Source organism: Apostichopus japonicus, chromosome 3 (genome assembly GCF_037975245.1).
Source record: "Apostichopus japonicus isolate 1M-3 chromosome 3, ASM3797524v1, whole genome shotgun sequence".
NCBI classification, from domain to species: domain Eukaryota; kingdom Metazoa; phylum Echinodermata; class Holothuroidea; order Aspidochirotida; family Stichopodidae; genus Apostichopus; species Apostichopus japonicus.
Window position 1 is genome coordinate 27,055,623 of NC_092563.1, and position 19,779 is coordinate 27,075,401.

General features: G+C 38.5%; 1 protein-coding gene across 7 annotated transcripts in view; it reads left to right on the forward strand.

Annotated features, from left to right (window-relative positions):
- LOC139965684 (uncharacterized) overlaps window positions 1-13,671 on the forward strand; it is a 157,785-nt gene extending 144,114 nt beyond the window's left edge. For all 7 annotated transcript variants that reach the window (XM_071968304.1, XM_071968302.1, XM_071968305.1 and 4 more), the window contains 2 exons: window positions 6,846-6,964; window positions 9,292-13,671. In XM_071968304.1, the coding sequence (XP_071824405.1) occupies window positions 6,846-6,964; window positions 9,292-9,358 (186 nt within the window). In that variant the 3' untranslated portion in view covers window positions 9,359-13,671. The remainder of the gene's footprint in view (window positions 1-6,845; window positions 6,965-9,291) is intronic.
- The last annotated feature ends 6,108 nt before the right edge of the window (window positions 13,672-19,779 follow it).

Consider the following 19,779-nt stretch of genomic DNA (forward strand, 5'->3'; position numbering starts at 1 on the left):
CATGCGGCCGTCTCACGAGAGCGTTGTCTTTTCAGTTCAGAGCAGCTCTGTAAATGTTGCATCTTGCTACAGTTGTCCCGATCTAGTGCCATCATAATTCTGTCATTGTCAAGGTGTTTTGAAGACTCTGACAGAGATAAATCCTTATAGTAAGCTCCCAAATCCCTGATACATCGACATGATATATGATGCAGCAACCTAGCAGCGCCCGCCTCATTAACTTGTAGGAGCCCTCCTGACAACCGAGTAGATGGCTTCTGCCTGCATTTTACATTTATTTCATTTATCGGTGACGGTTATAAACGTCTTCCAATTTGACAGAGGTAGTTCTTCTCTCCAACTGATTGATACCTTTGGGTTTACTTTAACCTTCCAAATTAATTAAATTCTCTTCAAATCTTTGTTATCATAGCTCATCTTCTTAACTCACATCAAAAGAGAAACAGTGTTTTTTTAGGGCAGTGTGAAGAAAGTTTGATGACTGTATCTCTGATGAGCAGTAGTTTGCAATGAACTGTTCATTGCCTGCCAAAAATTTCACTTTTTTCTTTCGTTTTTTTTCTCTCTCTTTTGAAATGTTTCATCCTATAAAAACTTTCCATTTGACCCCATAACAGGTCAACCATCACATTTTTATCATTGATACTATTTTTAGTTCGACTATCGTTGGCAAGTTAGAATCCCCAGCTCTCCCCCTCCCCCATCCCCCCTCCCACCCCCACTGTTGCTCCACAATTTCCCACAAATAAAAGTAACATTTATATAAACCAAAAAGAAACTCTACTAGCGGAAGAAATTATTAGCCAAACTGTTTCAAAAGTTACTTTACTGAAGTAAAGTTAGTAAACGATTGTATTCTTACTTAAAACAACTTCTTATCTGATTGACTGTGTAAACTGATATTACTGTTTACTCTAGGTGACCTAAAGTGAAACTAGGAGTCATCAGTCAAGTTACTTCTTGCTACATTTCACAGTGCAGTCTGATGTAACTCTTGAGGAACTTTAGTTAAAGCAAATTGGATCCATAAGTGGAACTTGTGCATCTCATACATTGATCAATGTTGATAAATTAATTTTTGCCTCATATGATGAGAAAAATAAGGATCTATTGGTACAAAACTTTTTGATTGCCAAACCTACAGTGGTTATTTAGAAAGAAAAATCTGTATTAAGAATATGCTGAAAATTTGTTGATTCATTTGTTTTTGAGGGGGGGGGACCATTGGATGGGAAGTGGGGGTGGGGGGGTACTTATCCCAAAAAGCACCTCCTTTAATTTTTAATTCTTTTAATTTTTTATTAATAGACCCACTTGGATACTTGTAAAATTGAGCAAAGAATGATTTTAACTAGAACGAGATTCATACCGTTTGATCTCAGGATTGTGAAACCTTTGCTCTTAACCTGAGATTACTGTCTCATATCCTGTTTGGTAGCCAAAGATGTTTGCTGCCCTCTTCAAATTGCATATCATTTTGTGGTCAGTACATTCCTGCTCTTAGGATATATTTCAAAGCTCTTTTAAGTGTTGAAAGCAATTTAGAGAAAATTTTACCAGTGAAATTTGTTACTATAAAACTATTGCATTTTTCTAATGTACATATAAAATTGGAATTCTCTAGAATTGGTTTGGTAATATATTCTACTTAAGGACATTGTCTTTGATCAATGAGATTTTAAGAGTGTGTATTTTATGCTGATGTAAAGTACCCAATTAAGGAAGATCTCATTAGTGAGGGATTACCACAGGCTGTCTCATCAATTCTCAGGTGTTTTTTTTTCTCTCCCATCCTTTATGGAATCTAGATGCATTTGCAAATGATTAATCCAACCATAAATAGGAGTAAAATGGAAGTTAATCATCCTAATAGTGCTTTCTGAAATTGAAGGAAATTGATCCTGGTGCATGTTTTAATAAACTAAATATGGTTGGGTTATTTGTGTCAAATTTTATGCTGTAAGAAGAAGTGGTTCCTATCGAACCATTGTCGTAAAATTGCACTGTTTCAAGTCTGGTCCCTGTGAAATGACAATTTTTTACCAAATTTGTGTGGAGGGTGAAGCTTTGGGGGGAAGGGGGGGAATGGGGGGAATGGGGGATGTTTTGACTGATGTAAAGTATAGCAGTGTCTGGCTATCATTTGAGTAATGAATAGAGTACCACATCAGCCCCTACTGACAGGTCTCTACCTTGACCTTATTCAGGACATGAAATCATCAAATGTTCCTTTCAATTTGATGCAATTTCAATTAGGAGAACAGGAGAATCTTGAGTCCAATGTTTGAAGAAATGCTATTAACAAGAGAACGGATTACAAAAGCCCCCTCTGTCCTTGAAAATCCATTAAATAACTGTTTTGATTGGAAAGAAAAGTGGCAAGAATTTTTGTTTTTCCTTTTTGATGTGTACACATTGATTAAAGTGTTTGCATTAATGCAAAGAACTGGCACAACAGCTTTGTAGGTGTCTTAGTCTTATAATCCAGCCACTTCATTGATTAGCTTGTGGTGAATCAATCTTGGAACGGATGCTACCTAGTTGCGGCCACAAAGATTTATTCTGCACCATTTCCTTTCTAATTCCTCATGTTTCCTCAAAGTAGAATTACATATGACTTTTTTTTTTCGCAAAGATTTTCTCTTGGCAGCTGATTGGTCAATTTTTGTTGATCACTAAACTTAAAATTTCTAAAATTTATTATGTAATCCGATAGAAAGAAGGAAATTTGGTCGTGATGTGGTATTTATGTTATAGGAACCCCCAAAATTAGTGTTGACAGATCATGCTTTTGAATGGAAAACTTATATTTCTTGACTAATTCGGATATTGGCAAATTGCCAGAAAAGGGGCAGAAGTGTTCGATGGTAATCTGCGAAATTAACTTTACTGACGAAAAACTTCTCATAATAGGTTCGGTGCACAGCAGAGGTGACAGCCATGGATAAGTCAGCAGGAATTCCGGACTAAAGTAGAAGACAATTCACACAGTTTACTGGAGTCAAAAAGTGTTTTATCTAGACGACCACAATGATGAAAGAATCATCACAGTGAAAAGCAAGTTTCTTGCAGTTTAACCTGTTCAGTGTTTCCATATTGCACTGTGTCTGGTAGAAACAGTCTGAAGAGTGGACAGCCAATTTGGTAGCAGCACTAAAATACTTTGTGTGGGAGATGACAGAAAAATTATTGTGAACTACTAGCAAATTATAGCATTTAATTACAGTCCTATATGACATGAGGGGAAAAAAACATATCCCACCAACCCACCCCCCTCCCCTCCCCCTCAATTTCCCCATTAAATTATAATAAGGATAATCATCTGCGTCATGATAATCAAATCATGAAATGCACAATTCCACACACACACTCATACAAATCGAAAGAAAAAACTGTCAAGGGCCAATGCCAAGAACATTATTGAAAGTTATCCATTATTCAAAGCAGATTATGTTTTGTAAATTATAATTCCCAATTTCTTCATTCCCCTGCCAAATAATCCCCTTAGCAGCACTGCAAATGTTACATTCTATTCTTGCATGTCTTTGTGTCATTGTTGCCAACAATACAAGAAGAGATGTATTGAATTGCTTTGTCTATACATACATGCCAGAGAAAGCAAGTTATCATGAAAGGTCGATTCTCTCGAATGAGATAATAATGTCTATCTTTTTTCAAATCTCTTCTCTAGACATGTCACACAGTTGCTAATATTGAATTCATAGCCACAACTGCAAGTAGATAAAAGAACATGGCTAATAACAATCAAATTTGTCGGTTGGTTTTTCTAGTCCTGACAATCGTATTTCAAGGAGCAGCACTCCCACACGAATCTAACACGTATTACTTGTTCACCTCGCTCTGCCCACTTGTATGATGATATTTAAAGCTCTTTTGCAACCAGTCGTCACAGGAATGAGAATCTTGCGCCATTAATTAATTTGGCTGACAGACAAAAAGCATGGCGTACTTTATCATTCGGTTCCATTGGGCTGTGGATGTGTGTGACCCAAGAAAAAGGTCAATTGTGTAAACGAGTAAATTTTCACTAAAGTAATACCTGAAATGGATTCAAATTAAACAAGCTTTGCTGCCTTCACTTTTTACCGTACATTTGCAAATTGGCAAACAGAACCGTTGCCTGCCAGAATTGATTTGCCGTGACCATGACGACCGGCCAGGGGGAAAAAAGGTGAAAGTTGAGAATTGGGCAATAAAAATGTGATTTATGCTTTATTAGTACAGAAGAGTAAACAATGATGCTTGCTCTTTGGGTTTTAAGTTGGCTCTTGTTTGCCAAAATTTGTTTCAGATGGCAAATTGTTAATGATTTCTGAATACAGAAAGATAAATCACAATAAAGAGAGATTTTTAAAAACGAGGGGATAGTTTGTTGTAAAGGAAATTATGATGACTTCTGGTCGGAAAGGATATCTAAATGCATCTTTACAACTGATCGGTGTTGGGAGTCGTGGTTGTTTTGCAATAACCGCGATGGCAGTGCTTCTGTTGCCATATAAGTCATGGTTGTTTTGCAATAACCGCAATGGCAGTGCTTCTGTAGCCGTATCCGGCACTCATAATTGTTGGGGTTTGCTCTAGAGGGAGATCACTTTAAAGATGTTCATTAATATGCGGGAAAAAAAGGACAAGGCAGAAAGGATACAATGTTGAATTGTTGTAATGAATAAGAACAAAATATGTCAATTTTTAGGTGTGAGAGAAGTAAAGTAAGTTTGGTGCTGTGAATTTTATAGCACAAACGTCAGCCAAACTAGAAAATGTAGGTGATAACTTTACCATGGAAATTTATTTTTTTGGAAATGATCGGTTACTAACCTTGAGTCCTTGCCTTTGCATTCCTCCCCCCTCCCTCTCATAGTCTCTCTCCTAACCCCCCACCCACTCCCCCACCCTCAGCAGCAGATGTTTTATTACTCTATGAAGGATGGACTGATTTCTGAGATGCCGTTTCTCATTCGCCATTCTGTTTTGACGTAATACATTACGAACGTAGCACAACCAATACAGACGACGTCAAAACATTCATCACATCTCGCGTTATGAAAGAAAGAAAGTATGCCAATATCTTGATAGTGTCAGCTCTAAATTGCTCAACAATTTGAACAACATCAGTATTTGGTTTGCAAATGTGGCTTGTAAAATCCATCTGCCTCTTAGGCATTTTCTTTCTTTTTTTCTTTTTTCTTTTTAGACAATAAAAAAAAAAAACACACACACACACACACATACAGAGAGACATAACAAAGAGGAAATGGATACAAATCGTAACAGTTTTAATAAAAAAAACTAAAATGTCCTTAAGCATTACTTATGGTTGAATTATGTTTTAACCAGTTTGACTGGCAGTTTAATGAAGTATCACTGTTTGTTTGGAGCTCAAGTAGCTACAGAATGGTGATTCGCAGGTGAAGATGAAATGGAGACCAGCATGAGAACACAGCCTGCGTGAATAGGCAGTAATGGAGCATTCAGTTTATTTTTTTATTTTTCCTTCTTTTCTTTTTTCCTCCGCAAATTGGAGTCTAAAATGTTGGTCAGCCGCTTAAGAAAAGGGATGTGTGCCAAAGGTTAAGGTGAAATATGTGTCATGCATTTATGAAGCAGAGCTAGTTATGAACGTTGCACAATTTCAAAGCCTTTCTGATTTGAATATGCATGAGCAAAGAAATGTGATTTGAAAATAGTGAGGACGGTAAAAGTTTTTCCTTTTTCTGTGTGACAGCAGCTGTTTTAAAATCCCTACAGGATGGGTGGAGTTTATTCTTGAAAAATTACTCTTACTAGGTCCCATTCATTTAATTACCTGGAAAAGACATGTTCATGGAAAATAAAACCCTTTTCCAATGTTATTAGAATTGCTCATACAATTCACCTCACATCTCAACAAGCATCTGTTTGGGTTTAAATTTGTCCTTTATGATAGTGAATGTTGCCCTCTACGTGTATGTTTTATAAGCAACTCATAGCAATAGCATTTTTGTCATATTATAGCAATAGCATTTTTGTCATATTTCTTTCTTTCTCTTTATTTTTCTTCTCCTCCTCCTCCTTCTCTTCCTCCTCCTCCTCCTCCTCCTCCTCCTCCTCCTCCTCCTCCTCCTCCTCCTCCTCCTCCTCCTCCTCCTCCTCCTTCATCTTCTTCTCCTCCTTTTCCTAAGATAGGTTCATAGAGGTATTGCAAGTGTCAATATTTACAAAAGTATTGATCTTACGTTCAAATTGATTGAAATGTTAACCCTAAATACAACGTTCTTTATCCCTGATTTCAAAAACACTTTTGACTTTGAAAATTTCTCTTTTGACATTTATTACTTTTTGTCTCCTTATTATGAAAAAAATCTTACAAAAGACAAGATCAGTTTTATTAGCAGATTAGTATTTGTACTTCTAGTGGTTATGCCACCTTGGAAGGTTGTTACCATTGGAAATAGTGTGGTCTAAATCCTAAAGTAACTTGACTTTCCATGACAAATAAACCCCTTGACTTTACTGCAAAACAGTTTGGTGACAGTTTGTTCTCAATTAATAATGAATGATCAAAGGCTTTTCTTCTACCACCGATACAAATGGGGTAAACTTTCTTCAATGAAAACGGTTTGATCATTTATCAAATTCATTGGGAGGAACTGGACCACATTTTGACCCGCTTTTATGAATGGGAATTGGTATGTTCTATACAGCTGGTGTGACAAATGACATAGCCTCTTTGTATATCTTTGTATATATAACATAGAAGTTAACATACTTTCATATAAATCATAACATTGTGTCTCTCAACCCAAACAAGCATCAACTTTGGTATTTTTTGTTCTGATCTGCAGATGACTCCAGGGACCACCCAGCCAGCCTGTACTCGCAATGGCTGCACCCGGGCCCCAATCTCCAACCAGCAGTGGGACAATGAGTACTGCAGCAATGGGTGTGTGGTGGACAACTGCAGGTATTAAAACACTGTCATTAGATTGTACTGTAGCAATGAGTGTGTGGTGGACAACTGCAGGTATTAAAACACTGTCATAGATTATACTGTAGCAATGAGTGTGTGGTGGACAACTGCAGGTATTAAAACACTGTCATAGATTGTACTGTAGCAATGAGTGTGTGGTGGACAACTGCAGGTATTAAAATGCTGTCATAGATTGTCCACTTGATGAGTGATCTTTAAATAGAAAGTGAGGCTTTACCAAGTTTCGATTCCTGAAAATATGTAAGACCATATGTAAGACCATATGTAAGACCAAAGGAACTCAACACTATGTTGTTGTTTGTGCAACCCTTGACAACGCGTATTGCAATGCAGTGAAGAGAACTGTACAAATAATTTAATCAAGCACTTTTATTCTAAGTTCAACATCAACCAAACCCATGTGTTATTCTTTCAATGTGCCCATATACATTTGATTCTACAAACATAAAGGGTTCACTTTATTTTAAGTTCAACACCAACCAAACCCATGTGTTAACTGTCCATGTACCTATATACATTTGATCCTACAAACATAAATGGTTCACTTTTATCTTAAGTTCAACATCAACCAAACCTATGTGTTAAATGTCAGTGTGCCTATATACATTTCTGCCCCCCGCCCCTGTCTCTCACACTCTCTCTTTCAATATGAATTCAAACAAATCATATGCTTTGAGGCATGTAGCATTTGTTGGTATTTAATTCTCTGTGAGGATGACCTAAATGGATGCACATTCCATTATCAGTACTATAGGGGTAGGCAAATGATCAGATTGCTAGCATTCTGCTGCTCATACTGCATGTGTCTTCCTGTGTTTTAGTAAGCTGAGTTCATCAGCCATTTATGTGTTTTAATAAACTGAGTTCATCAGTCATTTTTGATGAGTAAAGTAGGTTGCATTGTCTGACACCGTTTAGTTCTCATGCTCTTATTCTCACTGTCAGAATTTTGCTGAAGGTTATTTGAGCATTTTCAAATTTTCATTTTTGTAGTCACAAGTATGTTCAGAGAGCTTCTTGCTTTTCTCCTTCTATTTTTTCCCTCCATTTTTTGGGGGGGTGGGGGTGGGGGGTGAGGGGTTCATCCTTTTAATATCTCCTAGTGCTGAGATGGTTTTCTTTCTCTCAGTACCAAATAACTTTTGCAGAGTTGGGGGGAGATTGTGACCTGCACAAACCAAGGCCTTCAGTAACATGAAATTAGCCCCAAGCAGAATTCTCTGCTCCACAAAGCCCTCTGAATAATGTTGTTGGTAGCCAAAGATGCTGTAACCATGGCAATAGACCTAAAGAGGGCTATTAGTTTGAAGTTGGTGATGCTTAAAGGTTCAAATTTTTTCCTTCTTTACAACTGCCTGGAGCAAAGAAATAACCTAGTCTTTACAGATGTGTGTCATATACAAGTCTAGCTCAAGTTCAAGATTTCTGTGCCAGTGGTGAGAAATCTCAAAAAGCTAATTTTCTCTGAACAGATTGCTCTGTGAATCGTAGGTTTTTAAATCTGTCTTCAGAGAAATATTGCTTTATAAAGTGATTTGGCAATGTATGCAAATTAAACATGTACAGTGTGTGAGGGCAACATACATCCTGTTATATAACTCATAAATCTGATATTTGATGCTGAAAGAGTTTAAACTTTGAATGCTTTAGAGCAGTATGCCACAAACTGATTCAGGGGAAATCATTTATCCAATATCGCATCACAAAATGCTATGCAGAACATTCCAATTAATACACAAGTGCAAAGATATGCATAGTAGTTTGGTACACAGGAGCCATAGTATTTTACACAACAGACAAAATCTATAACCTTCAAAAAACGGCTACATAAAATGTGAACACTGAATTATTCTCTGTGATTGTTCCAAACAGATAAGTGAAAAGGCAAAAAAATGTAATTGGGGAACACAATCCAATTCCACTAAAATCGCATCTGGAATGATGAAATTTAAAATATTGGCAATTTTGGCAGTGTCAAAAATACACCATGACATTAACTGTTCAAGACATAAACTTTTGGTTTGTATTGGAGTAACTGGTTAATAGCTCTCACATCATATGGGTGAGCCAAAGAATTGGTCACACATGACATGACTTATCTAGAGGGCAGAAGAACAACCTAGGGTACAGATGTTGACAGGTGGCTAAAGATCTCGCATACCATGCTTACAATCTAAGTAATGACAGAAACCATTTCAGTGGAACCTAACTATCTTACCTAAGATATCTTGCACCGAAGTAAGAAGTGCTATTACTGGGTTTTTTATTGATGATATTTATCCTCTGTTTGTTTTCTACAGAGATGTATTCAATGCCTGGACTGCTGCCAACTGTGCCCAGGCCAGTGTGCTGCCCTCTGTGAAGTAACGCCCCGTTGACGGCCAACCATCTTTTCATCAAAGTGATTTCAAAGTTTTAATAAGTTTGTGTGTGTTTTTTGGCTTTTTGGGGGGATCCTTCCTGGAGTTTGAGGGGATTCATATCTCTTTCAGACAACAAGACAAGAAAGGAAAACAGTTCATCAGAGATGGAGTGAAGGTGACAAAATATAATTCCAACCACTGGGATAAACGACGACTTGTGTCTCTCAGATAGTCTGCTACAGGACCATTTGTGACCTACATACAGTATTATGATGTAAACCGGTGCTGGCTGAAGAATGACTACTGAACCACTATCCTGCTCATGATGGCTATACTGATTGGTTACATATGTATGGTGGTGGTTACTATATGGCTACTGTATCTGTGTCCTTCTGAAGACGGCTACAAACAGACTCTCTCATATATGATAGCACTTAATTTGCTCCATCTTTTCTAGCTAATATTTCAGCTATTGTTGTTGTTAATACTGCGATGGAATTCTCCAACAGCCCTTGCTGTTATTTTTTTTTTTCTCCTTTCTTTATCTTCTTAGCCTAATAATTGTGCTCTGTGAATAAATCCCCTTTTTTGGTGTATTAAACTTTTCAGCCTGTTTTTAATTCATTAGTTAATTAGTACATTATGATAATTGTAATTTGAATAGATTTCAATGGAAGCTCTTTAATTTAAACACTGTTTTGGGGGATTAATGTCAATCAAGACATTGGACCATAAAATGACATGCTAATAGTTTGCTTTGAAACATGTCACAAATGTTTGATTGTTTATATTATTTCAATTATTTTTTGTTTCATTTCTTAAAAAATTGCTTCTACTGAAAACCAAAACATATTATGAAAGGTTACTAATCTCACATACCTTGACAATCTTATAATCACCAATTTAAATTGGGAGAAATAAAAAAAAATAGACTAATTTTCGTTCAAATTTCCTTTGCCGATTACTTCCAATAGTGATAATTATTATTACTTTATTTCTTTGCAAAGCATTTTTTGTTTGGACTCAGGGCTGTTACTGGTGCAATGTGCTATATGCAGTGAAAAGTCATCACTGAAATTTTTGAAAAAAAGTGTTTTATTAAGTCAAAAAAAGCTGTTCTGCATTTCACTGTGAGCGATGGTTGTTCACAGTTCTTTTGACAAATAGGTTAGTGTTCTAGCATTTGAGTATATTGGGCATCCTATCACAGGGACTATTGTGGTAGGGTTTGCCTTAAAAAGAAGTTAAATTTTGAGAGAGAAAAAAAAACAACTTCAAAACTTACCACTGAGTGTGTTCTATAATAGTATTCCAAGTATGTACCGATCCGTTTTGAGAATAGAGATATTTTAAGCATTGACATAGTGAAAAAACAAAACAAAAAAAGAACAAAAATTAAATCTTACTAAATACATAAGCTATTAAAATTATTATCTGTTTTCAATTTCATGGTTTTCTTCTGTTAAATAAGTCATGATACCTTTTAAAAATCAGTCGGTCGATTATTTTGTCAGCGCGAAGTTCACTTCTGTTAATCAACGTCTCTTTGAGTCCATTGAAGAAATAGGTCTGACAGTCATGGTCAAAGGAGGTCAATCCATGTCATGAGGTAAATGCCAGTGACATTCATGCTGTGTTCTGGTCTCACTAGTGGGAGGAAAAAGTCAATAAAGCTGTCTGAATATTCTACATGTTCCATTTCTTCGTTAGGAGCAAAATATTGTTAGTGAAGGCAAGTTATCACAAAATAAAAAATGTTGGGGTATAGATGTATGATGTCCTTGTTAACGATCAGATGGTATAAATAGATATAGATAAATATACATTCATATCATTGTGTCATATGCTAAGGATTTCTTTATGATAAATGACTTCCTTAACAAAGGGTAAACTCTCACCTAGCCCCCCATAATGCTAGATATTAAAGTTTTATAATATACTTCAAACGCAAACGCAAACTAAATAACGTTGCTGCTGGTAAATATCGGTGGCGCTATTTCCAAAATAATATTGTACCCATGAAGTGCCATGTGAAGATAAGTACTATTTTTCAAGCTCTGCATAAACTTAAAATCTGACTGTCTGTCCATCTAAATGTCTGTCTGGCTGTTACAAACTAAACACTGAACCGTGACTGGTTGATGGGAAAGAACAAAAAATTGGATGTCTAGAATGGGATTTGTACCAGTGGCCTCTGGGTAACTGGTTGAAGTTTGCAAAATTCTTTTTTTTTAAATCACTTGATGGTTAATTGATGAAACCGTATATGTGTGACAGGAAAGACTGGAAGAAAAAAAAAAAAAAACGAGATCCCGGATGGGATCGATATCAATTTCTTCAAATATCAAGTATTTAGATGTTGTTTATTGCTTTTGAACTTAATTGACTAAATTATGATTATAAAGGGAAATGAAAAATATTATTCCCTCTCTAAAAACAGGATTAGGAACGAAAATGGGAGAAAGGGCAAGAAATATAGCAGAGGTCTTATTTGAATATGTATCAGAAATAATTTGCATATGAAGAGAGAAGAGATGGATTCTTGCAAACGATATTCACAGCTGAAGGCACAGTAGTGGGAAGATTTAACATCATTTTTTTTTAAAGTTATTTGGTTTTTTTTTTCGGTTTTATGTAAATAAGGTAGTTGAAAGGTGACAAACATGAAGATACTTCATTCTGCCCGATATGTTGGACGTAAAGCTTTTGCAGTAGCCAATGACAAAATAAAGGAGACTCGAATCAAATTTGTTTTGGTTTTTACGAGCCTCTCGCGTGAATATGGTGTCTTGCCATCTATGTCCTGCATATAAGCTTTCAAAACTGTACATTATTTATTAATTTTTATTTATTTATTTTTCATTTGCAACATTTTCTTATCTTGGAGGACAGATGTGAGTCGTCTTTGTATTCAATTACATTGTCAGAAGATGGGAAAGAGAATGTACTTGCCTCATCCAGTTTACGGGAGAGTTTTGTCATTGTTTTTGGGGGAGGGGGAGGTGGGAAATGTTTTGTGCTGCTTACACTTGAGAAAGAGATTATAGGTAAGGGGCATAAATAGTAGTGTTGGTCACATTATTATTTGGTAGTTCACTTGTGTGACTATATGAAGATATGACCACTTTGGCATATCTCTACCTCCCCCTCCCCCTCCCCTCCCCCTACCCTCCAACATGGTATTTGAATACCTTCATCAAGTTAACTTATACAAATGACAATTATGGTAACTTCCACTGTTGACCAATTTGCTGATAAATTCCGTTTTTTTTTATTTCACTGGGAATTAATAAAAGTCATAAAGTCAACTTCATTTCTTGCAATTCACTGTAATTTGCCAAATGAAAAGACTACCTATTTTCAGCATCACATCTCATCCCCCTCCACTCCCCCACCTCCCCCCCCCCCTCATAAAAATTACAAACACCACCTAGCAAGCATCCTGAGGTTGGGCAAGGGCATTCGTACTTAAGACATGAATGACTTCTCTGACCATGCTCCCTGCATTCAATGAAATGTACAGTCTATGAAATAGAAAATTTAAACAGTTACTCATTTGTTATTGAATACTAAATTCAGATATTGAATATTTATTCATATACTGACTATTCATTTTAGTTAATAAATACTGCCAATGTTATCTGAAGAATATCTGGAGGTCATCGTTATTATTCGAATAATTTGGTTGTTCTGCGAACCTCTCTGTATAGTAAGTTAAAGAAGAAGTGATATTCCATGTTCTGGTTGGATGTCATAATGAAAATTAGTTGAAGCTAAATAGAGGGCGCCAGGTATCTTTTACTGATGCAGTTTCATTGACGAACAGATAAAGTAAATTGTTCATAGCTCTGTGAAGTCTATACGTATTTCCATTAACTTTATGAGATACATTTTGACAAAGGCAAGATCTATTCCAAACTTTCTTTCTTTCTTACTTTCTTTTCCTTTTCTTTTTCTTCTTATTTTAGAAAGTAATATAATAAAAGCATTGTACAAAATTAAGTATTGCATTCCATGTAAGTGAGATTTATGAAAGAGAAAAGAATTCTAATTATGATATTTTTTCTTTCATTCTTCCTCGACTATTTCTGCCCCGTAGATAGTGTTTTGTTTTATGCACAGAACATTTGAGTAAAAAAAAAGCTGCGTATTTTGTATTTTATCTCTTTTTTTTTTTTGCCTTGTTCATTGGCTCTGGTTATCAATAATGTTAAATCTAGAAGTGCCCTTGTCCACAATTAAAACAAAAAAAATCTTTGAAAGACAAAGGAAAAAAATGAAAAATGTTACAGAATAAAATTGTGCCATGTACAACAATTTTTGTCATAAACTGTTTTTTATTTCTTTTTGGTTGAAGGAATTGAAGTAAATGTAGAAATGTTACTTTGAACTATATGATATTGGTTAGTAGAGGGCAAATCATAATAATGCACTGAAAGGACCCAAATAAACTTGATATGGGTAACCCTTCACTCACTCCCTCCACCCCCCCCCCTCATCTCCCTCGTCAAAAAAACCCCACAAAAGTCAGGAAAATTCACAAATCTTTCCATTCTACTGACTAATTTTTTGCTTCTGCTTGTGTCTGCTGATATGAAGCTGATATCAGTTCTGCAAATGTAACAAATCCCTAAAGCTTCAGCAGGCTTCCTCCCCCCCCCCTTCCTTTACCCCACAAGGGACCTGCTGGCTCCTGGAACCCGCACTGAAAAAGTTTGGGGCTGTCCCAGATTGCATTATGTGACCCCCAAATGTGTGCTTTCATTTTGCTGTGCCCCCACTTTTGAATGTCTGGTGACACCACTGGCCAGGTAGGGGAACTGGGCAACTGCTCCACCCACACCCTATGCAGACCATCATTTGTTCAAACACATTGCAAATTACAAGACACAAAATATTCTGCCCTTCAATTTGTTGTAGCTGCTCCTTATATTGTTGGTGCCCCCTCCCCCTAACTTCCCTCTGAGATGCAGCCCGGAGGGGCGGGGGCGGATGTGTTCAGCATTTCAGGGATGCGTATGGGGGAGGGGGTAGAAAGATTTTTGACTGAGATTATGGGGCAATAAAAATGACATGGGGGGGGGTAGCTTTCACACGGCTATTTGTTTAGCCAATGGGCGGAAATTGACGGATACCTGAAAACCGCTATCAATTGTCCAACCCTGTGCTCCTCTCCCATTTTCGTATCGTGATTTAAAACCATACAGAGGGAAAGTTTCTTATGATTTACTATGTAACCTGGACATCGAGATTCTACAGGGAGCTGGGTAATATGCTCCCTTGAGATAAAGCGCTGGTGATTCTTAAAAACGGATTTTACCGACTTTGTGTTGCCAATTTGTTGCCAATTTACCTTCATTATTCAAAATATAAATCTTTTTACCATACTACCACTTCATGGAGAGGCTAGCGATTCTCAAAGTTGTGTCTCCCAGACACATTAGACCTGTAAACTTCTATTCGTAATCACATGCAAAGAAATCAAATGATTTCAAATTTTTCTAGACTGTTGATTAGAATTTTCATTATATGAAATGAAAGAATTTCAATATTCACAATTGACCGAAATCAATGCAAATACAGTTTTGCCTGTTGTGATGTGGACAGACGAAAGTTAAATCTAGAAATGAAGGGCGACATTTCACTTTGCAATTGAACAACTTTAGTCAAGATGAAACACTAACCTATGGTCAGCTACATAAGGCGGGGGGGGGGGGGGGCGGGTGAAATATTGGTTTGAATCGTCAATTGTTGGAAACTCGGTGGTCATAAAATAAACATCATCTCTTAAAATAGTCTGAGTCGATATATTATGCTATTTCTAATATTTCTAATTTTAAGCTTACATCGAGACATTACTTGACGGAATGCGAAACTACAATCTTATTTTCTAACTCCTTGTTCATGAACCCACAATGTAGTTGAAAATACTGCAATGTAGTTGAAAATACTGCAAACTAACTTTAAAATTGTCTGAATACGGCCAATTGGCGTTCGATTTAGCAACAATTAGCATATTACTATAAGTTCCCGGTATAGCATATTTAGGTTACAAAGAAAAGTTGACAACCTTCTCGTGTTTATGCTGATGAAAATTTCGAACTGGCGGTACAGCTCCCCTCTATACGAATCCACCCAGTTGGAAAAAATATAATTTTAGTTGCAATAATATGATTCTACTCCTCCCCCCCCCCTCCCCAATCTCAAGACCCTACCAACGTAGTCCCTTCATATGGTCCTTATTATCTCGTTCATTTAAAATACAGTCATAATGTTTCTATCTCCTACTTTCTTTCTAAATTTTAAAGGTGTGCGCGGGGTAGGGGGGGGGTGGGTGTATTCTAAGTTGCCGCCGAATGAGGTGGATCAGTGCATTTTTTTTATGGAGGGATTTTATGGAGGAGAATGAGGACGATGTGATTTTGGTGTCGTTGCATGCGATCGAGTCTCATACGGAAGTGGGGTTCTCCTCGACATGGAAATTTATATGTCAGATGATGTCCATGTTTGGACTTTACATTATGTATATTATTAGATCTAAACGCAAGGTTTACTTTTGGATATATGAGTGTGGTTGACAGGGCTGTGTGTACGGTGTACCCCCCCCCCCCATACACACACATCACACACATCACACACATCACACACCCTGGATCCCCAACTGGGGGCGTTATGAGCCTGGAGGTGTGGTCTTATTCTCTTTTCCGACTGAATGCCTAAAACAATTCCCCCGGGTCGATTGAACGTTTTCCCTCAAAGTAATATAGCAAGATATTTCAGTTGATGTTATATATACCAGTGGCTTGCGCAAAGGGGCCATGGCCACACCTCCCATCGTCGGTCGGGAAAAATTGTTCAGTCGGGGTGTATCCCAACCCCCACCTATCTAAATCCTGCCCTATACACAACATCAATGTTGAAGTTCTGCCTGGAGAATATGTGCATCATACTGCATATGATAATGTCAGTCATGGTACATATATTCAGGTCTGACGAGAGGGGGGGGGTGTTCAACAACCCTGGGGACCGAGGTCACATGAGGGGCCCAGAAAAAATATGTCTAACAAATAACTTGGTCTCAATGCTATTACAAACGTAAGGCAACGTGAAAATGGCTCCCAATGACAAAGCCTACTCGATCATCCCCAGAGCCCGACCTGGCTCTCAAAACGCCCCTGGATATATTCCAGGCATTCTGTAAACTCACCCCCGTACTTCACATGCTTATAGTGCCCGACGATCGTCTTATGCAAGCCTTGATAGAGGTTATATTCAGATAACGGTTGAGATGATGTCATGAAACATCAGACAACGAACACACCATTTACATTCTTCCCGACCCCACATGGCATCCCGTGGCCTGATGACATTTCATCTTTTACTTCCGAGCAGAGATTGGACTGCAGCACGAACAAAACAGAACAATTAGAATAAAATACGCCTTACCGTGGCTTCTTACTTCTAGGCCCAATATGCATAACCCAGTGGCGTGCGCAAGGGGGATGGGGATGGCTCAGGATTTCTTGTGCATTTAGGCCGGGATTAAAACATTATACCACTACTACGGATGTAAACCGTCTCCCCTCCCACTCCCCCCCCCCCCTCCCTTCGACCTCATTCAAAGTATTTATTTGCAGAACCATGCGTTGAGAGCTATACTTCAAATAGACCTATAGGTAATTTGTAGTCTAACTCAGTGGCGGATCCAGGATTTCGCCGAAGGGGGGGCCCAGATGGGAAATGCCTAATCGTCGTCCAGGGGGAGGTCTAAGGGGAGTGGATGCCCCCCTCCCCTTTGGAAAATTTCACAAAATATGGAGGTCCTCGGTGCAATCTGGTGCTACTTTTCGTGAAAGTTTGGAGTAAAATTTATTTCCAATAAATCATGTATTCATGGTTTGCCGGGCATATATTTGCAATTTCGAGCAATGAGCTGGGATTTACGTCTTTGGGGAGTAGGTGGTGATGCAAACTACTTTTTACCAGGCTACTCCAGGCCATTTCATCTTGGATGCCCCCTTCCAGATGGAGACTATTGATGCAGTCAGAGTGCCCCTCTCACCTTCACTTCATCAGAATGATGGTGTACTCTTTTTGCAAATTTATTTTTACAAAAAATTACACGCACAGTGGCGTAGCTAGGATTTTTTGAGTGGGGGGGGGGCCATGGGGATGTTCTTTCTTGTGGGGGGCCGGAGGTTACTATCTAAGCGGAGCGCCACCTTGGTTGGCGCGGAGCGTACAGAGAAAATTTGAGATTCAGCACCCCCCAGATCGCAGGAGATGGCACCTGTGAGGCAAAATAGCAACCAAAAAGATGTGCAACTTTGGTGACAGAAATGCAAAAAAAGTTTTTTCTCTTTCATGCTGACTGGCCTTGCCAACTCAGCCAGACTTTTAACTTGAGGGAAGTTGGCATCATTTGTCGTTTCAAGCTGTCAAGGCCTTTCTCCCAACTCAAACCCTTTTGGGCTACCGGTAGATTTGCAGGATATGCCCACATGTGGACTTAAATAGCATTATAGGAAGGGGATGGAAGACTAACACGCACCGATGTTTCGGTAATGGTCCACATTGGTGGCTCGGTGCTAATTAGGCCATTTATTGGGTTTCTTGAGGCAGCTGTCATCAGAATCTGGGTTTTTGTGCCAATCGATGACCGATAACATGTATTGGTATGTAAATTTCTTCTTCATATATCTAGCAACACTCTAAAAACAAATGAGTGGATTTCATTCCATTGGAGTGATCACTCGGCGCACTTCAAATTAAGAGTGAAATTTAACTCTATTGGAGTTAACCCTCACTCCTAATATGAGTGAATATAACTCTATTAGGAGTTAAGATTTACTCCAATGGAGTGGAAATTCACTCTTATACCGGAATGTGCTCAGTGATCACTCCCATGGAGTGAAATTCACCTATGTTTTTATCAGTACAGTACAGTGCATATCATCAGGGACGTACGTACGTACGTTCGTATATCAGACGCACTCGATACCCAGAATTCCCAATATTTTATATCTCTACTAGTAGTGAAAATCATGTTTCGACAGTTTCGTGGGCGTAAAAAAGTTGTTTTGTGGAATATTCAATGACATATCAGGGGGCGGATGCAGGATTTGTGACAGGGGGGGGGGTCTGACTGGTCCAGCCGCGCCTGAACGTAAGACTATCTAAGCGGAGCGCCATCATCGGTTGGCGCGGAGCGTACAAGAAAATTTTGGGCTTTACAAACCCCCCAGATGGCCGGAAACGGCACTTCCCGAGTATTCTAAGCAGCATGTACCTAGCCTGAAAATATGGATCTCATGTCTGCAATTTCTCAATTTATGAGAAAAAAACAATCTATGAAATATGGTATTACATATCAAATGAGTTGAGATGATACAAAAATCATAATGCCTTTAGCCCCCAATCCCCTCCCGTTCCGTCACCACTGTTTGATGCAGGGCCGGATCCAGGATTCTGGAAGGGTGAGGGGTTTGCTCATGAAAAATTCGTTAGCGCATCCTAGCAGCCTACCGCTCTGTAACCTCACCGCCCAAAAAAATTCGAACACCACCTCAAGTTTGAAACTGTTCGGTCTGAAAATTGAGATCGTTAGGCATTTTTGGCACGTGTAGCACGCGTGCACACTATAGTTCAATTGACGGAAAAGACACACCTGGATGACTTGTGAGGATAACCGCTTTTCTGACGTCCTACATGTTTAAAATTGGCGTTTAATTTAATTATTTTTTCTCTCTCTTTTTTCTCTCTTTTTTTTTCTCTCTTTTTTGGGGGGTCAAGAGCAGGGGGGTCCGGACCCCCCCCCCCCTCTGGATCCGCGCCTGCATATATTCATTTGACTCGAGGCAATATATGAAAACCTGATACCTCGGCTCAGTACAAACGGAGCCAATCTTTTGATAGATTGTTGCGCTAGGTGGAAGCACTGAACATATTTTCAGCAGATATCGATATCGCGCAGCACAACAAGGTTCGTGGTATATGGTCGCAATCGTCGCATCGACCATTGCCATGCCATGCTGTGTGACCATTCTCATGATTACTACAGATATTGTATTTTCTTATTCTGCCAGATGCAGACGAGATAATTGTGTAACTCTATTTCCCAAATTATTGAGAAAAAAAATATAAGTGAATCGCACTTATTTTTATTTTTTACAACATTTTTTTTTACCCCATTCCCAGTGGGGGGCCAGTGGGGGGCCAGTGGGGGGCCAGCCTATTTCATGGGGGGCCTCGGCCCCCCAGGCCCCCCGTAGCTACGCCACTGATCACGCATGGGGCCCTTTCCCTCGAACGCGGTAAAAAAAAAAATCAGGATTTTCAAAAAGGGGGGGCCCGGGCCCCCCGGGCCCCCCCTGGATCCGCCCCTGTAACTATGCCTCAGACTAGCGCTCCATATGATGTCCCGGT